The following is a 20,958-nucleotide window of genomic DNA, read 5'->3' on the forward strand; positions in this document are numbered from 1 at the left end:
ATGGAATTGCTTCCAGAAATAGAGGAATGACCAACTTGAGAGCTGGCCTTCTCTGTCATAGGAGTAACAGACAAGGAGACTGGGTATGAACAGGCATAGCTTGAATGGCTGGTGACTTCAAACTCGATCTTCCTTGAAAGCCCATGATCAATCCTTTGCAGCTGGAATAAAAGAAACATTTTCTGTTCTCCTTGTTGGCCAAATGTCATGATGAACTTTCATCCAAATACACATCTTTAAGACTGGTTTTGGGTTTTTGTTTGAGAAAAATACTGTACACTGTTTTAGGGCAGATTCACAAGGTGCTATTGTAAAAACATTCTCAGTCCTGTGACTTTCAAGAATGTCTCCATTATTTCTTCATGTGCAGGGCATCCTGGAACTTGGTGCTGGTGTATCGGGCATGAAAGCCTTTCTTGTTGATGGTGTCATCTGTGTGGAATCGAATCATCAGGGAATCCCCTGCAGAGTAGATTTCTTCCAATGGCTGAGGAAAGGAGAAAGAAAGACAGGGGACTTTTACTCAGTTGGCTGCAGCTGGACTTTAAAATAAGGAAAACGAGACAGCAATTTAGACAAGGACATGGGGTGGCTGGTGCAGCTGAGGGGTCCCGGGTACCAGAGGCTCTGAAGGGCATCAAAACAAGCTCTTTTTCAAAGGAGACTGTTGCAAATTCTGCTCCAGAGAACTCCCCATACCCTGGTTTCCCCAAGACAATCCTAGACACATAGCTCATATAGAATCTATTATTTATTAAGCTCATAGATGGACCAGGCACCACACTAAGCACTTTCAGATCTTATCTCATGTAAATTTTACAACAACTCTGTAAGGCAGGCGCTATCTCCCGTTTATGCTTGAGGAAATTAAGGCTCAGGTTCACACAGGTAGGCAGGCTCAAGTTCAGGTCTTTCTGACTACAGAGTACCGTGAATCACCCAGCCCTATGGTCAACATGGTGATGGTCTCCTAAACCAAAACCAAACCATTTGCCACTGAGTCAATTCCAACTCATAGTGACCCTATAGAACAGAGTAGAACTGCCCCATAGGGTTTCCAAGGAGTGTCTGGTAGATTTGAACTGCCGATCTTTTCATTAGCAGCCAAATGCTTAACCACTTTGCCACCAAAACAAAGACCACTGTTGAGGCCTATGCCCTGTCCAAGGACAAAAAGTGGGATGGAGCTACTACATTTGTCAGAAAGGTTTGGCCTGCATAGGACCCAGGTTCCAAGGCTGCTGTCCAGTAGGTTATAGTTGACCCAAACTGGGCTTCCCACACATTTCACTGCTCAGGAGCCCTCCAGTGTTCCCTCTTCACATGGACTCCGTGGTTTGAAAGACTAACCTATCAAAGGCACTGCAATGGTTAACTCACAGTTTATTATCCTTTCTTTTTTGGAGGGTAAAGGGAGATGAAGGAAAGTTATTCAAAGACATATAAATGCCAATTCAAGTTTCTGTTTAGTGCAAGACAACCAGAACCTCCAAAACTATTTGATGTAAGTCTTAACCCACATTAAAAAAGCTGGCATGATCAGCCCTGGCGGCGGAGGAAAGGAGAGGGCTAGAGGCCCAGGGTGGGCAGCAGAGCGGTCAGAGAGTGACCAGGACACCGTACTGGCTGCTCACACACTTTCACTGAGTGCCAACTATGTGCCAGGCCCTGTGTCAGGTGCTGGGGAAAAGTGAACAAAATAGGCCTCATCCGTATGGGCTAGGTGGTCCAGAAAAGAGGAGAGGAGAAAAAAAGACAACGGACTTGAGCGTAACTATTGTGTTTATAGTGAGAGTGGTTGGTAATTTTCATAGGCATTTAGTTTTGCTTAAAGAGAGAATTGAGAATACATGGACTATGCAAAAGCATTATTTAAAAAAAAAAAAGAAAAAAAAAGCCTGAAGGCCAAATAAAAATGTGCAGGAAAAAAACCCTTTGCCAACACGGGAGGAGAAAGTGCTAAAAGGCAAGGTGCTCTTACATGGCTACCTGAGCACAAGGCCTTGGTGAACTGGTCCCTGCTGCCTCCTGACCTCCTCTCCGACTGCTCTCACTCTTTTTTGCACTCTGCTCCAGCAGTGGGCCTCCTGGCTGTTGCTCATAAATGGCAAGAGTGCATAGGACTGACACTCAGGTGTGTCTGACCCCACAACACATGCACTCAGTCATGATGCCTTGCTGCACCCTGGCCCCAGCCTCCCTGGGACTCACCCAAGAGCCACAGAAGCGGCCGAGCCTGGGTGCAGTGCTGTCGTAGCCATCATAGGCCTCCATGTAGTCGTAGCCACAGTCGGCCTCCTCCTCGACTTCAAAGGTCCGGAATATCAACTCCACGCCGTAGCCGTCCTCCGCCACAATCACCCAGTCACAGTGGGCCTGGCTCGGGTAGTTGTTGTCCCCAAACTGGGCGTGGGAGTAGAGGTCTTTGGTCTGCAAGTCAGCTTTCAGCCTGCCCCCGCACTCTGGAGCAGGGAGAGAGCAGTGATGCTCCCTTAGCACAGAGAGCCCAGGTGCCACCCCACCCACGTCCCCGCCTGGGCCTCCTCTCCTCACACCTACCATGCAGGTGGGCTTTTTCTACAAAGCTTTGGGCATGCCCTGTGAAAGAGTCCAAACAAGGCACATCATCCTACTTTACAGAAGACTAAACAGAGGCCCATGGGTGCGAGGTCAGAACTCACTGGGGGATCCAAATTGGTCCTTGTAAGCAAGGTCCCGTGCTTCCATGCTGGGCCAAATAAGGCCTCTGGGGCTACTTGAGCATGCTGCCGGAAATAACTGGCTGCTTTTTTCTCTCTCCAGTTACGGAGACTTGAGGCCAGTGTGTGGTTTGTCTGATAGGTCACTGGGATGTGGCTGGGTCTTTACTACTTCACTTCCTGGAAGCGCTGAAAGAATCTGAGAAGGGCTCCTGCCAGCCCGACTGACATACTGTACTTTGTAATTTCTGCCAACAGAGGGCACTAAAACACAACAGAACTGAAGTGGAAGAACCTAGAAACCTCAGAATCTGCTTGACTTGTTCTTACATTTGGGAGCATTGACTATAGGCCAACTTTGAGACGCCTGTGAGTGTCACAGGTGAGCTGTGTCTCAGACTTTGGGTTTGTATTCCGTATCCTTGGCTTCTGGGTTGACCCTGGTTGGCTTGGGTCCTGTGCTTCCTTGTGTCTAGGCCACTTGAGACCACATAACATACATGGATACATGAGACTGGTCATAGATTAGAAAGCAACAGAAATTCTGGAAGCCAATTCCTCCACAGTCTTCCCTAAACGTGCTCCACATCCCTTCACGTGGATTCTGGGCTGGCTGGTTCTTAACACTTCCAGGCCCTGCCCCAGCACCACGCCCAAGCCCAGCACCAGAGATTGCTAGCTCAGTTTCATGTTTGCTCTGGCTTAGAATTTCTTCCACGTCTGAGCTGTCTTTGGGAAATTTCAAATTCCTGATGTTTGGGTGGTAATGAAACAAGCACAGAGTGAGGCAGGACACCTCCATCCATCCCTCCAGACCCACCTCCATCCTTCCCCATCTGTTCCATCCCGTGAGGCTGACTGCTAGGCTACGTAAGATGGCCCCTTGCCCTCTGCCTTCCAGTTGGGTTCAGCCAATGGGGACACTAGCAGATCAGAGGGAGGGAGGAGAAAGAGGTCCGGGTATTTAGTCTCTGGTTTCCTTCCTTCAGGGTCACCACAGGCTATGTTCTTTGACTGAAGGTCACAGTTCCTGTCCAACAGTCTCTGCATATGGCTCTCTGTCTCCAAGTTCTAGGAACCACTCTCTCTCCTCTTGCCCTCCAGGTAGGGGTGGTAACAGCCTTTCAATTACTAGCCCTGGTTGCTGCACTGTCCCTTGTGGTTTTCTTACACTCTGCCTACCCTTTTGTAAACAGTCCCTTTTTTAATTCTCCTCAAATAATTACTCCATCTGAGTGTGCCTTCCATTTCCTGGCTGGACCCTGCCCCACCTCAAGGACCTCTGCTCCTGGTCTCTGTCTGTAGGGACAAGAAGTAAAATCACTAGTCAATGGCTCTTAAACTTCCCCAGGGGAAGCTAGAACTCCTCAGGGGCCTTGAGAAGATTCTAGAACAATGAAGTGTTTTCTGCTAAGCAAAGTTGAACTGCCTGAGAAAGCTGACTGCCATTTTGTTTTACCTGATTCATGTTTTCTGCTCTGAAAACAAAATGGGGGAAGGGGCTGTTAAAGGGATAAGAAAACCACACAGGGTCCCATGATCAGGATCTCAGACTCGCAGCATCACAGGAGCTGAGTCGGCTGCTTGGAGTCACCTGGCTTTACCAACGGACCACAATCTAAAGCCAGGATCAGAGCGTCAAAGTTGTTCCCGTAACTAAAAAAGCAGAGCCAGTTTTCTCATTGGCATTCCTCTATTTAACAAGTAGATAATATAAATTATAAGCATATAGATTTCCCTCCAAATGACTCGATAAAGTTATTTACATTTTGAATGGAGGGAAAAATAACGGGGAACAGAAATATTTTTCATTTTCCTGAACTGGTTTTTAGGAAGGAAAAAAAGGGCCACTCATCACCACTCAGTTCCCAGACTTCTGGGTTTCACAGGCCAACAAAATTCCAAATAAAATTTTATAATGGAGAAAGGGAGGGAAGGAGAAAGAATTGGAGAACCAACAAAGGGTTGCCCACTTTAAATTTTGTCGATTAAGGATGTTAAAGGAAAACAACCCTTTCCCGTACGGTGGGAAACCCTATTGCCATCAAGATGATTCTGACTCATAGTGACCCCATAGGACAGAGTGGAACTGCCCCCATAGGGTTTTCAAGGTTATAAATCTTTATGGAAGAAGACTGCCACATCCTTCTCCCTTGGACTGGCTGGTGGGTTTGAACCTCTGAGCTTTCAGTTAGCAGCCAAGCGCTTAACCATTGAGCCACTAGGGCTCCTTTATGGTGGGAAGGGGATGACCAATGCTTCATTTTAAAAGGAACACTTTATCACACACCTTCCTCCCCTCGACCCATTCCCCCAATAGTTAGAATAAGAGCCAGTCCCTGCCCTGCCTCGATCACCTTCCATCCCCTGTCAGTCAGCAGTCCAGGCACCTGTACCTGTGCTGTGCACTGCCTGAAAGCCTTTCCTCTGCACCGAGGCATCTGAATAAAACCTGAGAAACAGGCTGCTAGTCGAAGCCACCACAGGGGCTGGTTTCTTGCTGCCGCAGAAACGACCGAGGACGGGGGCCAGGCTGTCAGGGCCATCGTACATTTCCAGGTGATCATAGGCACATTCCTGGTGCTGCTCAATCTCAAACTCATTAAATGTCTGAGAAGGGAAGAGCACAAAGTAAGGCAAGGGTCTGACGTTAAGCCGGGGTGAGGTGCCTTCTCCAGGGGCTGGGAGAGGAAGGAGTGCACAGGACATGCCTCTCTCCAGGCTGCTGTGCAGAAGGCACATCACCCACCATGACGCTGGGTGACATCGGTAGGGAGGGTCTCTACTCAGAAGGTGTGATCATCCATGTTCCCTCTTTGTTCCCCAAAACAACCCTGGGAGGCAGTTATATGAACCATTGCTACTCTGAGCACTTTGCAGACGAGATGGTGAGGGGTCAGAGAGTTTCAATGCTTGTTGACATTTTGACAGCTATTAAACTGCAGAGCCAGACTTCCGACTGCCCAGATCTGTGTTCCTACCATCATATCACGCAGCTTCTCCTCTGCTTACAAAATAAGAGCCAGCCAAGCCTGAGTGCTCACAGAAGCTGTTTCAAGTGGTTTACATGTATCACCTCATTTAATCCTCATGACCCTGTGATGTGTGCACCATGATAATCCCCACTTTACAGATGAGAAAACTGAGACACAGGGATGTCAGATGACTTGCCCAAGGTCACACAGTGGTAGAGCTGGGCCATGCCCCCATGTACTGGCTCCAGAGACCCTGTTGTTAACCTCTGCGCTAGATATACTCTCCTTTGGCACAAATGATGTAAATGAGGCTCAATGCCGCACGGTGGCGTGCTCGTAAAACCCATTAACCGTTGCCATCGAGTCGTTTGATTCCGACTACAGAGACCTTATAGGACAGAGTAGAACTGTCCCAAAAGGTTTTCAAGGAGTGGCTGCTGGATTTGAACTGCCGACCTTTTGACAAGCAGCCTGAGCTCTTAACCACTGCGGCACCAAGGCTCTGGTGTCCTGATAGTGGCTGACATTTCTTGAGGGTTCGTTTCATGCCGAGCCCTGGGCCAAGCACCTTAAGGGCATTATATCACTTAATTCTGACAACCATCCCGTGAAGGAAGAGCTATTATTATGTCCAGTCTGCAGAAGGGGAAACTGAGTCTTAGAGAAAAAGTCAGGTAGCTTATCCAAGTTTACACAGCCAGAGAAAGCTGGAGCTGGACTTGACCCCCAGCCAGCCTACTCCGGCCCACACCACCAGGCTAAACTGCCTCCCTCCTCCTCGTCCTCCCTAAAGACTTGCAGAGATGGTTGGACTGTCCCCTGACACTGACCAGAGGAGCCTCACAATTCCAGGCCACACACCATGCTGGCTTTTCAGGGGTCACAGTTCCTCAGACACAGGGCTCCTCGGTGCTGGGCGGATGACCGACTGATGGCTGGCCCACGGCTGTGAGGGAGGTGGGCCAAGGTGAGAGAGGACAGCGATAAATGTAGACATGGACCAAATGACAGCAAAGAGAGAGGACATTAGTAGGAGAGGTTCCCAACTCAAAAGAGGAGGCGGGGGTTCCAGTGCAGGGATGGAGGTGGGAGGGGTGGGATGCAAGGGCCATTAGCAGTGAGGGTTTTCATAGGGATGACGCTCTTCAAATGGGCGGAGCTCAACACACCAATGAGAAAGGAAGCTTTGGGCAAGCGAGTGGTGGGTGGAGACACTGGGTGGGAGCAAGAAGCGGGAGAAGGGTGGCTCCAGGGTCTGTGGGTAATGCAATGGGAGAGAGACAGTGGGCCGGGGAGGTGGGGTGCTCCCCAAAGGGCCTTGTGACACCCCACCACTGTCTCCCTGCAGTAAAACATCAGTTTCTTGAGAAGTATTCAACTCACAGCTTTCTTGAGAAGTACTCAAGTCACAATCAATATAGTCACCATTCACTTCCTAAGATAACAAACGTCTTTCTAAAATTAGCACGTGTGGGTATGCACCTCAGATAAATTTGAGGTCAGGGTTAGCTCTAGCCACTGTGATCGACTGCTTTCGTTCTTTAATACCGTGAAAAATGTCCAAAGAGCTAAAAAAAGACCTCTGTGGCAACTGCTATAAACTTATGGCCCTTAAACAAAGCATGTTTTCCAGCTGTGCAGGTTGCGTGTTTCCAACCCCAGCAGGCGCCATTCCCACGCTTGCATCATAAACTTCTATTGCCATTGCAAACATTTTCCAGCAGATGGCAGTCTTGGGGAAGGAGTGCATTTTTCTAATGCATGCTTTTTAATTTACCAAATTCAAGGCTATTCTGACTGACCTAGGAGAGCAGTTGCCAAAGGCCTTTTTGACAAGGGCAGCGCATGCTGCCAGGTTACAGGCCGCCTCCTACATCAGCTAGGTTTGCACTGTGGGAGGCTGTGAGCACCCTGTGGTCAGGTGCCCTATCTTCTTTCTTCTTCACCTCTCTGTGCCCCACACCCGGCACAAAGCCCTGGAACCCCATCTCAGAGCCTGCTGCCCATCTCCCACCTCTCCTCCTCACGACTGTCCCAGAATAAACACCCTTGCAATCCCTGAGCAATTCTCTCTTTATCATTGCTTCCTCCTTTGTGCTTTTCCATTCTCCTCTCATTATTCATCCATAATTCATAGGGACATATACATACACCTCCTTAAGAGCTACTCATCTCCAGAGTCAGAACGACCCATGTAAAAAAATGTTTGTCTGTCTGGAGTACAACAGCTTCTCCAGCTGCAAGATGGTTTGTTTTATACTCCAGGATCTGGGAGTCCTCAGGGGTTGAGAAATGACACTTTATGAGAGACGCATTTCTCCTTTGAAATAAGTGAGCACGGTGAGCAGATCACAAATCATATGCATGCATGGGACATTACATAAAGGCTTGGAAGATTTTTTTTTTTTTTAATTCAAGAGAAAATTAACATAAAGAACTCAATCCCCCATTTGTTGATTTTCTTAAATGTAAGTAGTAGATTCTGAATAGTAAGATTTCATTTGGGAAGTTTGAGTAAGAAAAAGGGCATATATTTTTCTTGTGAATGTACACACATCATCAGATATACACAGACAAATTCTAGAAGGATTCACAAGAAAATGTTCAGAGGAGTCATCTCTAGAGCAGGAATAGGGGATCTGGGGACTTTCGATTTCTACTTTCCAAACTTTTGTACTGATTAATTTTGATTACCTTCGGAATGTATCGTTTTTGTAAAAATTTAAAAAAAAGAAAACAATTAGGACTCAAACAGCACTGCAGAGCTGTGTGGTGGGTGCCCCCAGTACTGGTCCCACTGGGAATGGGCACTACCTCTTGAGCTTTCCCCATATGTCACCCGGTTCTGAGGGCTTTATACGCATCCTCTTCTAATCCGTGCAACAGCCCCGTGAGGTCGGCTTTATTATATCCCCATTTTCCAGATAATAAAACTGGAACCTGAAACGTTGAGTAACTTCCCCAAGTTTCAGAGCTGAAAAGTGGCAGAGTGGAGACTCCAACCCATGATTGTCTGATATCAAACTCTATGCTCTTAATAAACTGCAATAATGACTCACGAGTTTCACCCTGTGGCCTGCAGTTGAGGAGATGTTCCAGGTACACTCCCTCCGGCTGGGGTATTTGTCTGGCCAGTTGGGGCTTGCCAGTGTTCCCTCAGCACTGCTGAGCCTGTGCTCACAGCCAGCTGGGGGCGAGAAGAGACAGACAGCAAGAGAAATAAGTCATTTGTGGGCAGCGCCAAAGACGGTCTAGGAGGTGGGGGGGGTCTCCTCACGCCTGTATTTGTCACGTGGTCATTATCAAATGTGGGGAGGGGTCAGCCTGAATCAGGTGTTGCCTGGCTCAAAGATTTGCTGATTTATTTAAACTGGCTTTGCTGCCTTCCTGACGGTGGCTCAGGAGTCGGGTCACATTTCCTGCTATTACTGTTCACATTGAGGTTATCATTGTAAATACGGTAGAGTTAGCGGTTGAGAGCATAGGCCCTGAGGTCAGGTGGACCTGAGTTCAAACCCTGGTTCCACCACCTATAAGCTGTGGGACTTTGGGGATTTTCTTAAGCTTTGTTATTGTTGTGTGCTGTGGAGTCAATTCCGACTCACAGTGACCCTGTAGGACAAAGCAGAACTGCCCCATAGAGTTCCCTGGGCTGTAATCTTTACAGGAGCAGATGGTCAGGTGTTTTCTCCCATGGAGTGGTTGGTAGGTTCGAATCACCGACCTTTCAGTTAGCAGCCAAGTGCTTAACCATTGCGCCACCAGGGCTCCTTATTTAAGCCTTGTTGTTGTCGTTAGGTGCCGTCAAGTCAGTTCTGACTCATAGCGACCCTACGCACCACAGAACGAAACACTGCCCGGTCCTGCGCCATCCTCACAATCACTGTTATGCTTGAGCCCATTGCTGTGGCCACTGTGTCAATCCATCTTGTTGAGGGTCTTCCTCTTTTTCACTTACCCTGTACTTTACCAAGCATGATGTCCTTCTCCAGGGACTGATCCCTTCTGACAACATGTCCTAAGTCTGTAAGACGTAGTCTTGCCGTCCTTCCTTCTAAAGAGCATTCTGGTTGCACTTCTTTCAAGACAATTTTAGCCTTCGTGTCTGTATTTGTAGAGGTGGCACAATACTGCCAACCTCGTAGGGGTGATATGTGGACTAAATGAGATCATGCATGTAAATGCTTAGCACATGCAAGGTAAGTGCTCAGTTAACACTGGCTAACAAAGACCTCCATTGCAATGCCTCCCATCTATATACTTCTTTTAGCTTTACAAAGCAGTTCCATTTTGTTTGTCCTGGTTACAGTGCTGTGGTGTGATGGATTGCTTTTTTGTGGCCTTTCTCGCCATGGTCCTGTAACTCCCACCCAAGTGATTAGATTAAAAAAAAAAAAAAAAAAACCTATTGCCGTCGAGTCGATTCCGACTCATAGCGACCCTAAACGGCAGAGTAGAACTGCCCCATAGGGTTTCCAAGGAGCAGCTGGTGGATTCAAACTGCTGACCATGTGGTTAGCAGCCGTAGCTCTTAACCACTACACCACCTAGATGGGACTGTGCAAATAAGGTAATTGTGGCCCACCAAGGGGATTGGCAAGTTTTGCCATCCTACTAGGCTTACAATGAGCCATCCCAGAGGGAAGAGGATAGGATCTCACCATCACCAAGGAAGAAGAGCCAGGAGCAGAGCATGTCCTTTGGACCTGGGATCCCTGCACTGAGACCCTCCTAGACCCAGGAGACAGAGCTGTAACACCGAAGACAGAAGGATGGCTAGAAGCAGTGGCAGAGAAACAGCAGCGGCAGAGGCAGCAGAACAAAGAGACTAGCAGCAGACGGAGAGAGAAAGCTGAGTGCCTTCGGGCAGGAGGCTTGCCGGCGGAATAGGGTGCCTCCGGGCACTGGTTGGAGCTAGGTTTGCCAACCTATGGAGCTACAGCTGAGTGCCTTCGGGCCAAGGATTACTGGTAGAGTGGGGTACCTCTGAGCACTTATCGGCAGAGCTAAAAGAGCTTTGTAACACTTGCCCAAGCAGGGCAGAAGCTGAGGGGCCAAGGAGAGGTGTGCCTGCGGCGTGGCTGGGAAGAGGCTATCCTGATGGAAGAACTATATCCTGAGGGTTCCTGAACCTGAATTGTAACCTGTTACTTCTCTAATGGAGCCCTAGTGGCACAGTGGTTAAGAGCTCAGCTGCTAACCAGAAGGTCGGCAGTTCAAATCCACCAGCTATTCCTTGGAAACCCTATGGGGCAGTTCTACTCTGTCCTATAGGGTTGCTATAAGTTGGAATCAACTTGACGGCAATGGGTTTGTTTCTTCCTTTTTTTTACTTCCCTAATAAACCCCATAATTGTGCATATTGTCTGTGAGTTCTGTGTGGCTGTTGCAATGGATTATTGAACTCAGGAGAGAAGTAGAGAGTGTCGTGAGAAGGACAGTTGGTGTCAGAATTGGTAAAGATGGCAGAGACAGGAGGCATGCTTGACCTCTGCGTCATACGAATCAGCCTTGGGCTGTTGATCTTGATTCTCCTTCCCCTTGTGAAGTTAGACAAGCAGGTCAGGTGCTTCCATCACGCCATTTTTACAAGTGCTATTAGCAGAGTGACCCCACAATTTGTTCAATGAGTAGCATTTTGACTAATAGCTAGAATCCATCTTCCTCTGTGTTGAGCTCTGTGGTAAGCATTTTGCGGGTGTCCTCTCATTTAATCCTCCCCACTTGCCAAATAAGAAAATAGGTTTAGAGAGGGTAAGTGGCTTGCTGGTGAGGGGTGGAGCCAGGAACCAAACCCAGGCCTGCCCAGCTTTGAGACCTGTGCTAGTACTGATTACAAAACACGCGGTAGCTGAGGAGGTAGGTCTGCCTTGTTCCACCACCATCTCCAACCCTGCTCTGCAGTTCAGGCTTAGGAAGTTGGAGGTGGCAGGCGAGGGGTCAGTGGAAGGAAGAGGGTGGGAGGCAGAGGCTGCAATGATGCTCCAAGAGGTTAGCTCCTACTCAGTGCTGCAGGTGCTCTGCAGCCATGAAGAGAACAGGCGCCAACAGGGTCAGCGGCTCAGTTCCTGGGACGCTTGCTCCCACACCCACCACCCCACCCCCGGAGAACCCACACTAAGGCTGCGACTGTTTGGCTGGCAGAACCTTGGTAGATTTTATCTACTTCCTGTCCTCCCCCACGTCACAGGAGGCTAGCCTCATTCTGGCTCAGGCGCACATCACAGGGGGTCGATGAAGGTTTGATAAGTTTCAGAATGGTAGTTTTTCTAAGACTTTTCCCAGTTCTTCCACCACCCTCCCAACCCATCCCTGTGACTATCCAGGTCCATGACCATGAAGGTCCATGTGACAGAGCTTGGGCATGGAGGGAACAGGAGGCAGGGGGAGTGGGCTGCACCCTGCTTCTGACAATGTCTGATCTAATCCTTTAATACTCCAGGTGGCCCTAACCAGACTCTGCAGCTCCTCAACGAAGTCTCCTAACTCCGAAATGTTTCTACCAGAGAGTGGCATGTGGTCTTCAAGCCCCCCACCCCCTGACCTCCTTGGCAGGGCCCCGTGGCTGAGGCCAAGGCCTGGAGGCCTGTGTGTTTATCAGAGGCGCTGGAATGCCCTGCACTGGGCAAGGTAAGACAGAAGGAAGGCTTTTTCCAGGACGACTGGGTATTCAAAGCCATCTGGCCCTGAAGAATCCCTTGGTAGAAAATGGAGCAGGGAGCAAAGTTTTCCCCAAATCCTACTTTACCAATAAGACCTACATGTGGTAAATAATACTAAAACAGAGATGGCTGGTATCCATTGACATGTCAGGTGCTCAGTAAGTATCAAATGGTCTGAAACACTTTTTAGCCATTCTCTCATTTTATCCTCACAGAAAGTTTAAGGGTGTATGCTTAGCTCTTTTTTAACAGAAGAGAAAACTGAGGCTCAGACAGGTTAAGTAACTTGCCCAAGGTCACACAGCTATTAAGTGGCAAGAACCAGGCTGTAAACCTAGGTAGTATGATTCTGGAGCCTGTGAGTTTAACCACTTTGCAGTAGTAACTCAGCAGCAGCATCTAAAGGCCCCCAAGTGCCTCCTGAACCAGTGAGCTGCCCTGGGGTGTCCAGGGTCTCTCCAGAGGCAGAAGGGCAGCTGCTGAGCTTCAGTGGCGCTTCCTTGCCTGGGTGGTCTCCACGCAAGGCCAGGCCTGCAGCTCCGGGCTCCGCAGATGTGAGGGAGCCTTCCCCCCTCTGCTGACTCACTCTCACACGCTTGAGCACTCGGGAGACCAAGTTCCCCCCTCCCCGCGCGGATGACGCAGCCTCACCCTCTTTACAGTCGAGCCGGTTTTCATGGAGCCGGTAGCCATTCCTGCACCAGCACAGGTAGCTCCCGACCGTGTTGACGCACTCGTGCTGGCACCCACCATTGTCCTTGGTGCACTCATCCTTGTCTGGGGAGATCAATGGACTCAACTAAGAGGAGCTCCCACCTTGGGAACGCCCCCCACGCTCAGAACCTCGCAAAAACCTAGCCTCCTCCAGGGAGCCTCCCTGATTACCCCCGACTCTGACTATCCTTTTACTGCAGGGGGTGGGGGAGGCAGCATCTGCACCCCCAGTTTGTTGGGGATTACCTAGCCCTGGTATGTGTTGAAGTCTCCATGTCCTAAAGCATTTAAATGTATATATGTTCTCTTACCACTGCCCCTTCCTCATATAAGAAGCTCCTTGAAGGATAGGCTAATATTAATAATAATAATAGTCACAATAATAAAACTAATATCATTTATTGAATATTTACTACGGGCTGGGCACTGCCCCAAGCACTTTCTACACATTAATGCTCACAAAACCTTAGGCAGTAGGCACATGCACCCTATTTCACAGGTAAGGGAACTGAGGCTGGGAACAGCTAAGATGCCCAAGGTCACTCAGTGAGTGAGCGGTCTGTGTGGCTCAGAGGCCTGAATTTAGGCTGGGCTCTAAGTCCACTGACAGATGTCTCTGCAAGAACAAGAGAGAACACAGAGAGATGCAGAGAAGACAGCCATGTGAAGATAGAGAGAGATTGGAGTGATGCAGCTAGACGCCAAGGAATGTCAAGGATTGCCGGGAGCCACCAGGAGCTGGAAGAGGCAAGGCAGGACTGTTCCCTAGAGCCTTCAGAGGGAGCATGGCGCCCCTGACACCTTAATTTTGGACTTCTTAACCTCCAGAAGTGTGTGAGAATACATTTCTGTTGTTCAGAGCCACCCAGTTTGTGGTAATTTGGTACAGCAGCCACAGGAAACTAATGTAGCTGCCAATATAAAACACCCCGAATCCAAGCGAGGTGGAAATACTGTGGGGGGGGGGCGGGGGGCGGGCAGAGAGGAGCTGGCAGGTACCCCAAGGTTGGGGGCCTGCTAAGCCATTTGTCCCTCAGTGTCGTGGCCTCGCCTCCAAACCTGCACACCTGAGAAAAAGTGGGCCCTGAAGCCGCGTTTGGAGACCGTGTTGTCCGACTTAAACTCCACTCGCATGTTGTTGCTCTGCGAGGTGATGACGTCGGGCGTCTCGGAGCCGCAGAACTTGCCGTGCAGCCTGGCGTCAGGCGACAGGCCACTGCGCACCTCCACGAAGTCGTACTTACAGACCTACAAGGGGGCGAGGTGGGAGGGACCTGGTGCCTCTATGTCCCTCACCAGACACCACCCCCACCACCCGCAGACTGCAGCGCCCCCTCCTGGGAGCTGAGCCCTGCCCAATGGCCAGATTGGCTCAGCCAGGGCCTGCGGACGCTCCCCTTGATCCTTACTGAGCTGATCATTAGAATGAGCTCCAGGAGCTGCAGAGCCCAAGGACAGCAGGGGACCCCTGGTTTTCCAGTTGTGGCTCTGTGGGAAATGCATCACCTGGCACAAGTGGGTAAGGCTCCAAAACACAAACCAAAAAAAAAAAAAAAAAAAATCCCATTGCCATCATCAAGTGAATTCCGACTTACGGCAACCCCTTGTGTTACAAGTAGAACTGCTCCATAGGGTTTTCATGACTGTAATCTTTACAGAAGCAGATAGCCAGGCCTTTCTTCCTCAATGCCACTGAGTGGGTTCAAACCACCAAACTTTAGGTTAGTAGTTGAGAGCAAACTGTTTGCACCACCCAGGGACCTCCTCCAAAACCCACACCCCCCTAATTCTACAGCCTTGCTTTTATTTATTTTATATATTGGGCTGGCACATGAGATTTCATATAAAGAAAGGGCCCTCACTGCTAAAAGAAGGAAAAGAAGAGGAGAATTGAGTGTGGAGGAGAGGTTTGCAAGCCACTGATGGAATCCAACTCTGTCATACTTTCATGCAGAGAAACTGAAATTCAGAAAGGGAAAGGCACTTGTCCAAAGTCACACAGCTTAGCAATGGTAGAGCCAGGACTAGACTTGATGTTGCCTGCTGTAGCAATGATTTTTCTCAAAATGAACGTGAATGCTAAGTGGTCTGATCAATTGCTTTCAAGAGCTGATTCTTTCCATGCAATATTCACTTTGGGGTGAGCCCCTCATTCGCACTGGGGCCTCTGTGCATCATGCTCATCAGTACTGGGGTCACTTCTTAGTACCCAGGAGGCCTGCTGGTCAAGTGATGACAGCCACGCTGGGGCTGCTGTCAAGATGGGTCCTTACAAGGACCCCAGCTTGGCCCAGGCTGGGGAGCATGGCGAAGGGCCGGTATGCCATGGGGGATCCCTCCAGCTCAAGGGGACCTATAGCTGACTTGGTCACACATCCTGGGAAGTCTGACAACCACTGTCCAAGGGAGGGAACAGGCTGTTTACACCCTCCTTGCTCCAGCTGAACCTCACCTCCTCTCTTCCCCATCTGCTCCTCCCCCAGCTGGATACCAACCCCCATTCCATCCCCAAGTCCTGCCTCCTCCACTCTGATTCTCCTTGGATTTATCAGTGACCAGAGAGTCAGGGGAACTGTAGCTGCAGAGGATGTGCCGCTGAAACCACTGGATGAAACGCTGCCCCAGGTTCTGCCCAAGAGTCTCAGAAGAGTCCCGTTCCAGCACAAGCCAGCTCCCTGCCTGGTGCTCCACTCACCGGTCCCCAGCTCTGAGCCCCATCTCCACACAATCACCAAAGAATTAGAGTGAAGAAACATACATCATTGCCTTCCAGCTCAAACACTTCAAACTGCAGGGAGATCCGGTACTGAACAGGGGCCACCACCTGCCAGACACAGTTTTTGTTTGTGGGGTACTCCTTCGGCCATCCAGGGCTGGTGATGGTGCCATTCAGCTTGGTAATGAAACCGCCACAGGCCACTGCACAGGAGAAAGAGAAACAAGATTCATTTGGTTTTAGTTCCAAGTGACTGCAATTTTCCCCAAGCAGCAATAAGCCCTGCTGTTCTTAATTATTAAAAAAAGAAAATGTTAGACAATCTGAACTGATTAATTCCACGTCCTTTTCTCTAGTCTAATTGTTTCAGCTGAGGATTGTGGGGGAATGACACTGGGGACAAGTTTTTACTGCTTTTGCAAATGACAACGATGCATTTGTGCTTACCTGTCACCTAGGGGCATAGGTGAGGACTCCACGCGACTTGGACCAAAGGAGACTTAGAAATGTTTGCACTAAGCTATGCCATGTACCTGGTTTACATGAACATGCAGATTCATGCAGACAGGCAAGGAAAACAGAACAGCCAGGTCAAAATAGAATGACTGAAGTCTGCTATCAGCAAGTCACTCCAAACGTGCTCATAATTTTTTTCTTTGTTTTAATTTTCTATCTTAAAAGTCATGTGAATTCAAAGAAGAAACTACTCTACAGGACTAACAGCCCACACGAACCATGGCCTCATCTATCCTGAGACCATAAGAACTAGAAGGTACCTGGCTACCACTACCCACCGTTCTGACCAGGGACACAATAAATGGTCCCAGGTAGAATGGGAGAAAAATACAGAACAAAACTCAAATTCTTAAAAAAGGCCAGACTTACTGGACCAGTAGAGACCAGAGGAAACCCCGAGACTGTTGCTCTGAGACACCCTTTAAACCTGGAACTGAAATCACTTCTGGAGGTCACCTTTCAGTTAAACAACAGATTAGCTCATAAAATAAACAACATCACCGTGAGTACTGTGTTCTTTAAAAAACAAAAAAAATCACTTATATGAGACCAAACGGTCAATATTTACCCTAAAACAAAGACGAGAAAGTAAGAGGGGACAGGGAAGCTAGATTAACAGAAATGGAACAACCAGAATGGAAATAATGAGAATGTTGACACATTGTGAAAGATGTAACCAATGTCACCGAACAATATGCACAGAAATTGTTAAATGGGAACCTAATTTGCTGTGTAAACTTTCACCAAAAACACAATAAAATATTACTAAACAAACAAATCATGTAAATTTTATACTGCCACAGAAGAAAATAAATCATGGTCCTGGTTTCACCATTTCTAGAGCAGAGTCTGTGCAATTTTAACAAAACTGTTAACATGCTCAGCTGCTAACTGAAAGTTGGCGGATCGAGTCTACCTACAGGCACCTTGGAAGAAAGGCCTGGTGATTTAGTTCCGTGAAATCAGCCATTAAAAACCCTGTGGAGCACAGTTCTACTATGACACACATGGAGATGCCATGAGTCAGAGTTGACTCAATAGCAACTTTACTGGTTGTAAAGTTGTTGCTTCCTCCAGGAAGTAGGTGGATCTTCCACCACTTCTGTGTGTTGTTACTTCACAGCCAACAAGCTGCTCCATCTCTGCCCCACTGCTCCCCAAGGCTTGTCCCCCCAGCTGGGTAGGTGCAACACCCACCTTCACAGGCCTTCTTATCAGCAGCCAACTCGTAGCCAGGATCACACGCGCACTTGTAGCTGCCCAGTGTGTTCACACAGCGCTGCTCGCACCCACCATGGTCCGGCCAGGAGCACTCATCCACTTCTGTTGGGGAAGGAAGGCGACCTTGGTTAAATCATCAGAAAGCCACCTGGTCTTATTCCCCATCCCCTTCCACGTCCTGAGCCCCCAGCTCAGAAGGAAAGGGAATAAAAGCAAGAGTCTGCTAAGAACAGAACGGTTTCTTATGACCACCTGCTAACCCTGGAACACTGCTGCCATCTCCTGAAGTAACCAGAAATGTGACGTACACATCCACATCTGTTATGGATTGAATTTTGTCCCCCAAAATGTGTACTGAAATCCTGGCCCCTGTACCAGTAACTGTGATCCTATTTGGAAATAGGATTTTTTATGTTAATGAGGTCAGACTAGAGTTGGGTGGGTCCTAAATCTAATCACTTCTGGGTTATTAAAAGAGCAGGAGAGACAGAAAGACACACACAGGGGAGAGACAGACACCATGGGAGGACCTGTCTGAGAGCAAAGGAACACCAAGGACTGCCAGCAGTTACCAGAAACTAGGAGAGAGGCCCACCGAAGGAACTGACACGGCTGAGATCCTGATTTGGACACTTAGCCTCACAACTTTGAGAATATAAATTCCTGTTCTTTAAAGCCACCCACTGTGGTATCTCTGTTACGGCAGCGCTAGCAAACTAAGACAATGCCTGTAAAACCAGCAGCAGCTATAGTAAGATTTCGTAAAGGGAGGGACCTGGGCAAGATCAGCAAGAATAACTTGTTACACCAAAGCAGGGCTCCTCGGAGAGGAGGTCACACTTGGATAATTTAATTCTCGGCGTGTTCAGTCAGCAGTATTCATGATTTCAAAAAATCTCACAAGGTTCCATACCACATGCTTAATCCATTTTAATGCCATGGCATTGGGGCAATCCGCCCCCCCATAAATATGCAACTGCTCAGGAACAATAAATAAAGGGTTAGGACAAAAGGACATATTTCTGAATGAGGATGTGTAAGTATTCTCTAGAGATTCGAACCGGAAACAACTACTTAGCATTTTTATAAATAATTTGAAGAGGTGTGCAAGGGAAAGGGGCCCTGGTGGCACAGTGGTTAAGAGTTACGGCTGCTAACCAAAAGGTCGGTAGTTTGAATCCACCAGCCTCTCCTTGGAAACCCTATGGGGGCAGTTCTACTCTGTCCTATAGGGTCGCTATAAGTTGGAATCAACTCAACGGCAACAGGTTTGGGTTTTTTGGTACACAGGGAAATGGTCAAGGTTAGAGAAAACGCTGGACTCTTAGGTTAGTAAATGCTCCTGGAATAAACTGCAGGAAGAGGCCAAGAGGTGGCTGAGTTGGTGGCGTGGTCTGTGGGGAACTCAGCACTGGCAAGTGTCTATTAATGCTTTTGGGGCAATTAAACAGGAACCAGTGGGAGGCCACAATACCGTCCAGAAAAGAAACAGAGATTCTCACTGGAGAATCTCCCCAGACACGTCAGCCCACGTAGCACTGAAAAAAAGAGAAACCCAAGCACTGGGCATCTCCAAGAAGAGCACTGGAGATGAAAAGAAAAATAGCAATATTCTCTATTGCCAGCCATGGTACATTTATCACTGAAAGAGTGTGCTGGCTGTGATCTAACAGAGCTGGAGGAGCCCAGTGAAGGGACAACTAAACACTGAGATATCTTCCCCAAAAATGTTCAGTCAAGGAAGAAGAGGATCAATAAGCGACATCATGATAAACAGAGAAAAGATTGAAGTTGTCAAGGATTTCATTTTACTTGTATCCACAATCAACACCCATGGAAGCAGCAATCAAGAAATCAAACGACGCATTGCAATGGGCAAATCTGCTGCAAAAGACCTCTTTAAAGTGTTAAAACGCGAAGATGTTGCCTTGAAGACTAAGATGCACCTGACCCAAGCCATGGTGTTTTCAGTCACCTCACATGCATGCAAAGGCTGGAAAATAAATAAGGAAGACGGAAGAAGAGTTGATGCCTTTGAATTATGGTGTTGGAGAAGAAGATTGAATATACCACAGATTGCTAGAAGAACGAACCAATCTGTCTTGGAAGAAGTACAACCAGAATGCTCCTTAGAAGCAAGGATGGCGAGACTTCATCTCACATAATTTGGACATGCTATCAGGAGGGATCAGTCCGTGGAGAAGGAAATCATGCTTGGTAAAGTAGAGTGTCAGCAAAAAAGAGGAAGGCCCTCAACGAGATGGATTGACACAGTGGTTGCAACAATGGGCTCAAGCATAACAATGACTGTGAGGATGGTGCAGGACTGGGCAGTGTTTCGTTCTGTTGTACATAGAGCTGCTATGAGTTGGAACCGACTCGATGACACCTAAAACAACAACAACAGGAAGAAGAAGGCTGGGGCGGGGGTTAGTTCCTAACACCATGGGAGGTAGGATGAGGGCAAAAATGGAAGTTGCGCACCAAATCTTGAAAGATCTCATTACACATAAACTAAAAGGAACCAGAATGTCTCAGAGTTGGAAAGACTGAAAAGCTATCAAGTCCTGCCATTTCAGGCAGAGATTCTTTTAATAACATTCCTGACAGATGGCTTTTCAGACACTGCTTGAAAACTTTCAGAAGTGGGAGGACTCTCACTACTTTTCAAAGGTGTTTCTTGGGTCAAAAATCTGACTCCTTCCAACTTCCAATCCATTGGTCTTGGCTCTTTAATGAAGATCCACACAGAAAATGCAAACCCCTCAACCATCATGTCTTCTTCTACTCTGTCCTTTTCTAACGCAAGTCCACTTCCTTCAAATCTTCCTTGTCTGCAATGCACAAAATCCTCATCAATTTGGTCACTCTCCTGCGGTTAAAGGATGGTTTTTAAGCATCCCGTAACTTCACAGAGTGGAGAGTAAACTTTGGTAACTCTAACAGTTGACGTGCTCTTGGATTCAATGACTTCAATAAGTTGATCAGGAGGGAAGACTGAGTTTACGGGAGATGGTCTAGACAAGGCATTGAAGTTGCCTACAGCCTCAAATAAATGTGAATATTAAATATGCTGCAGTGGTAACTATTATGCAGTATAATGTTTACAATATGCAAAGCACTTCTTAGACATTTGCTAGAAAGTGTAGAAGGAGGAGATAGACAATAAAGAGTAGTGAAAGAGTCCAGTTTTTAGAGAGTCATGTTCGATCCTGTATCTTCTACCAAAAAACTGGTTGACCTCAGGCTGGTGATTTAACCCTGAGTGTCCCTCTTGTTTTAAAATGAGAATAATAACACCTGCTTTTAGGGATGACATAAGATTTAAGATGATACATGTGAAGTACCCAGTATGTAGATGATCAGTATAGCTATCACTACAGAAAATAATGGAGCCCTGGTGGCACCATGGTTAAGAGCTCAGCTGCTAACCAAAAGGTCGGCAGTTTGAATCC

General features: G+C 48.0%; 1 protein-coding gene across 1 annotated transcript in view; it reads right to left on the reverse strand.

Moving 5' to 3' along the window:
• Positions 1-250: 250 nt before the first annotated feature.
• Positions 251-20,958, reverse strand: part of TLL2 (tolloid like 2) — a 174,762-nt gene continuing 154,054 nt past the window's right edge. Inside the window, exons 14-21 of the mRNA XM_004369972.2 lie at positions 17,480-17,605; positions 15,809-15,969; positions 14,118-14,298; positions 12,988-13,113; positions 8,734-8,861; positions 5,096-5,309; positions 2,212-2,462; positions 251-487 (exon numbers count right to left, since the gene is read on the reverse strand). Coding sequence (XP_004370029.1) covers positions 353-487; positions 2,212-2,462; positions 5,096-5,309; positions 8,734-8,861; positions 12,988-13,113; positions 14,118-14,298; positions 15,809-15,969; positions 17,480-17,605 — 1,322 coding nt within the window. The 3' untranslated portion in view covers positions 251-352. The remainder of the gene's footprint in view (positions 488-2,211; positions 2,463-5,095; positions 5,310-8,733; positions 8,862-12,987; positions 13,114-14,117; positions 14,299-15,808; positions 15,970-17,479; positions 17,606-20,958) is intronic.

Source organism: Trichechus manatus, unplaced genomic scaffold, assembly GCF_000243295.1.
Source record: "Trichechus manatus latirostris isolate Lorelei unplaced genomic scaffold, TriManLat1.0 scaffold00007, whole genome shotgun sequence".
Taxonomy (NCBI): domain Eukaryota; kingdom Metazoa; phylum Chordata; class Mammalia; order Sirenia; family Trichechidae; genus Trichechus; species Trichechus manatus.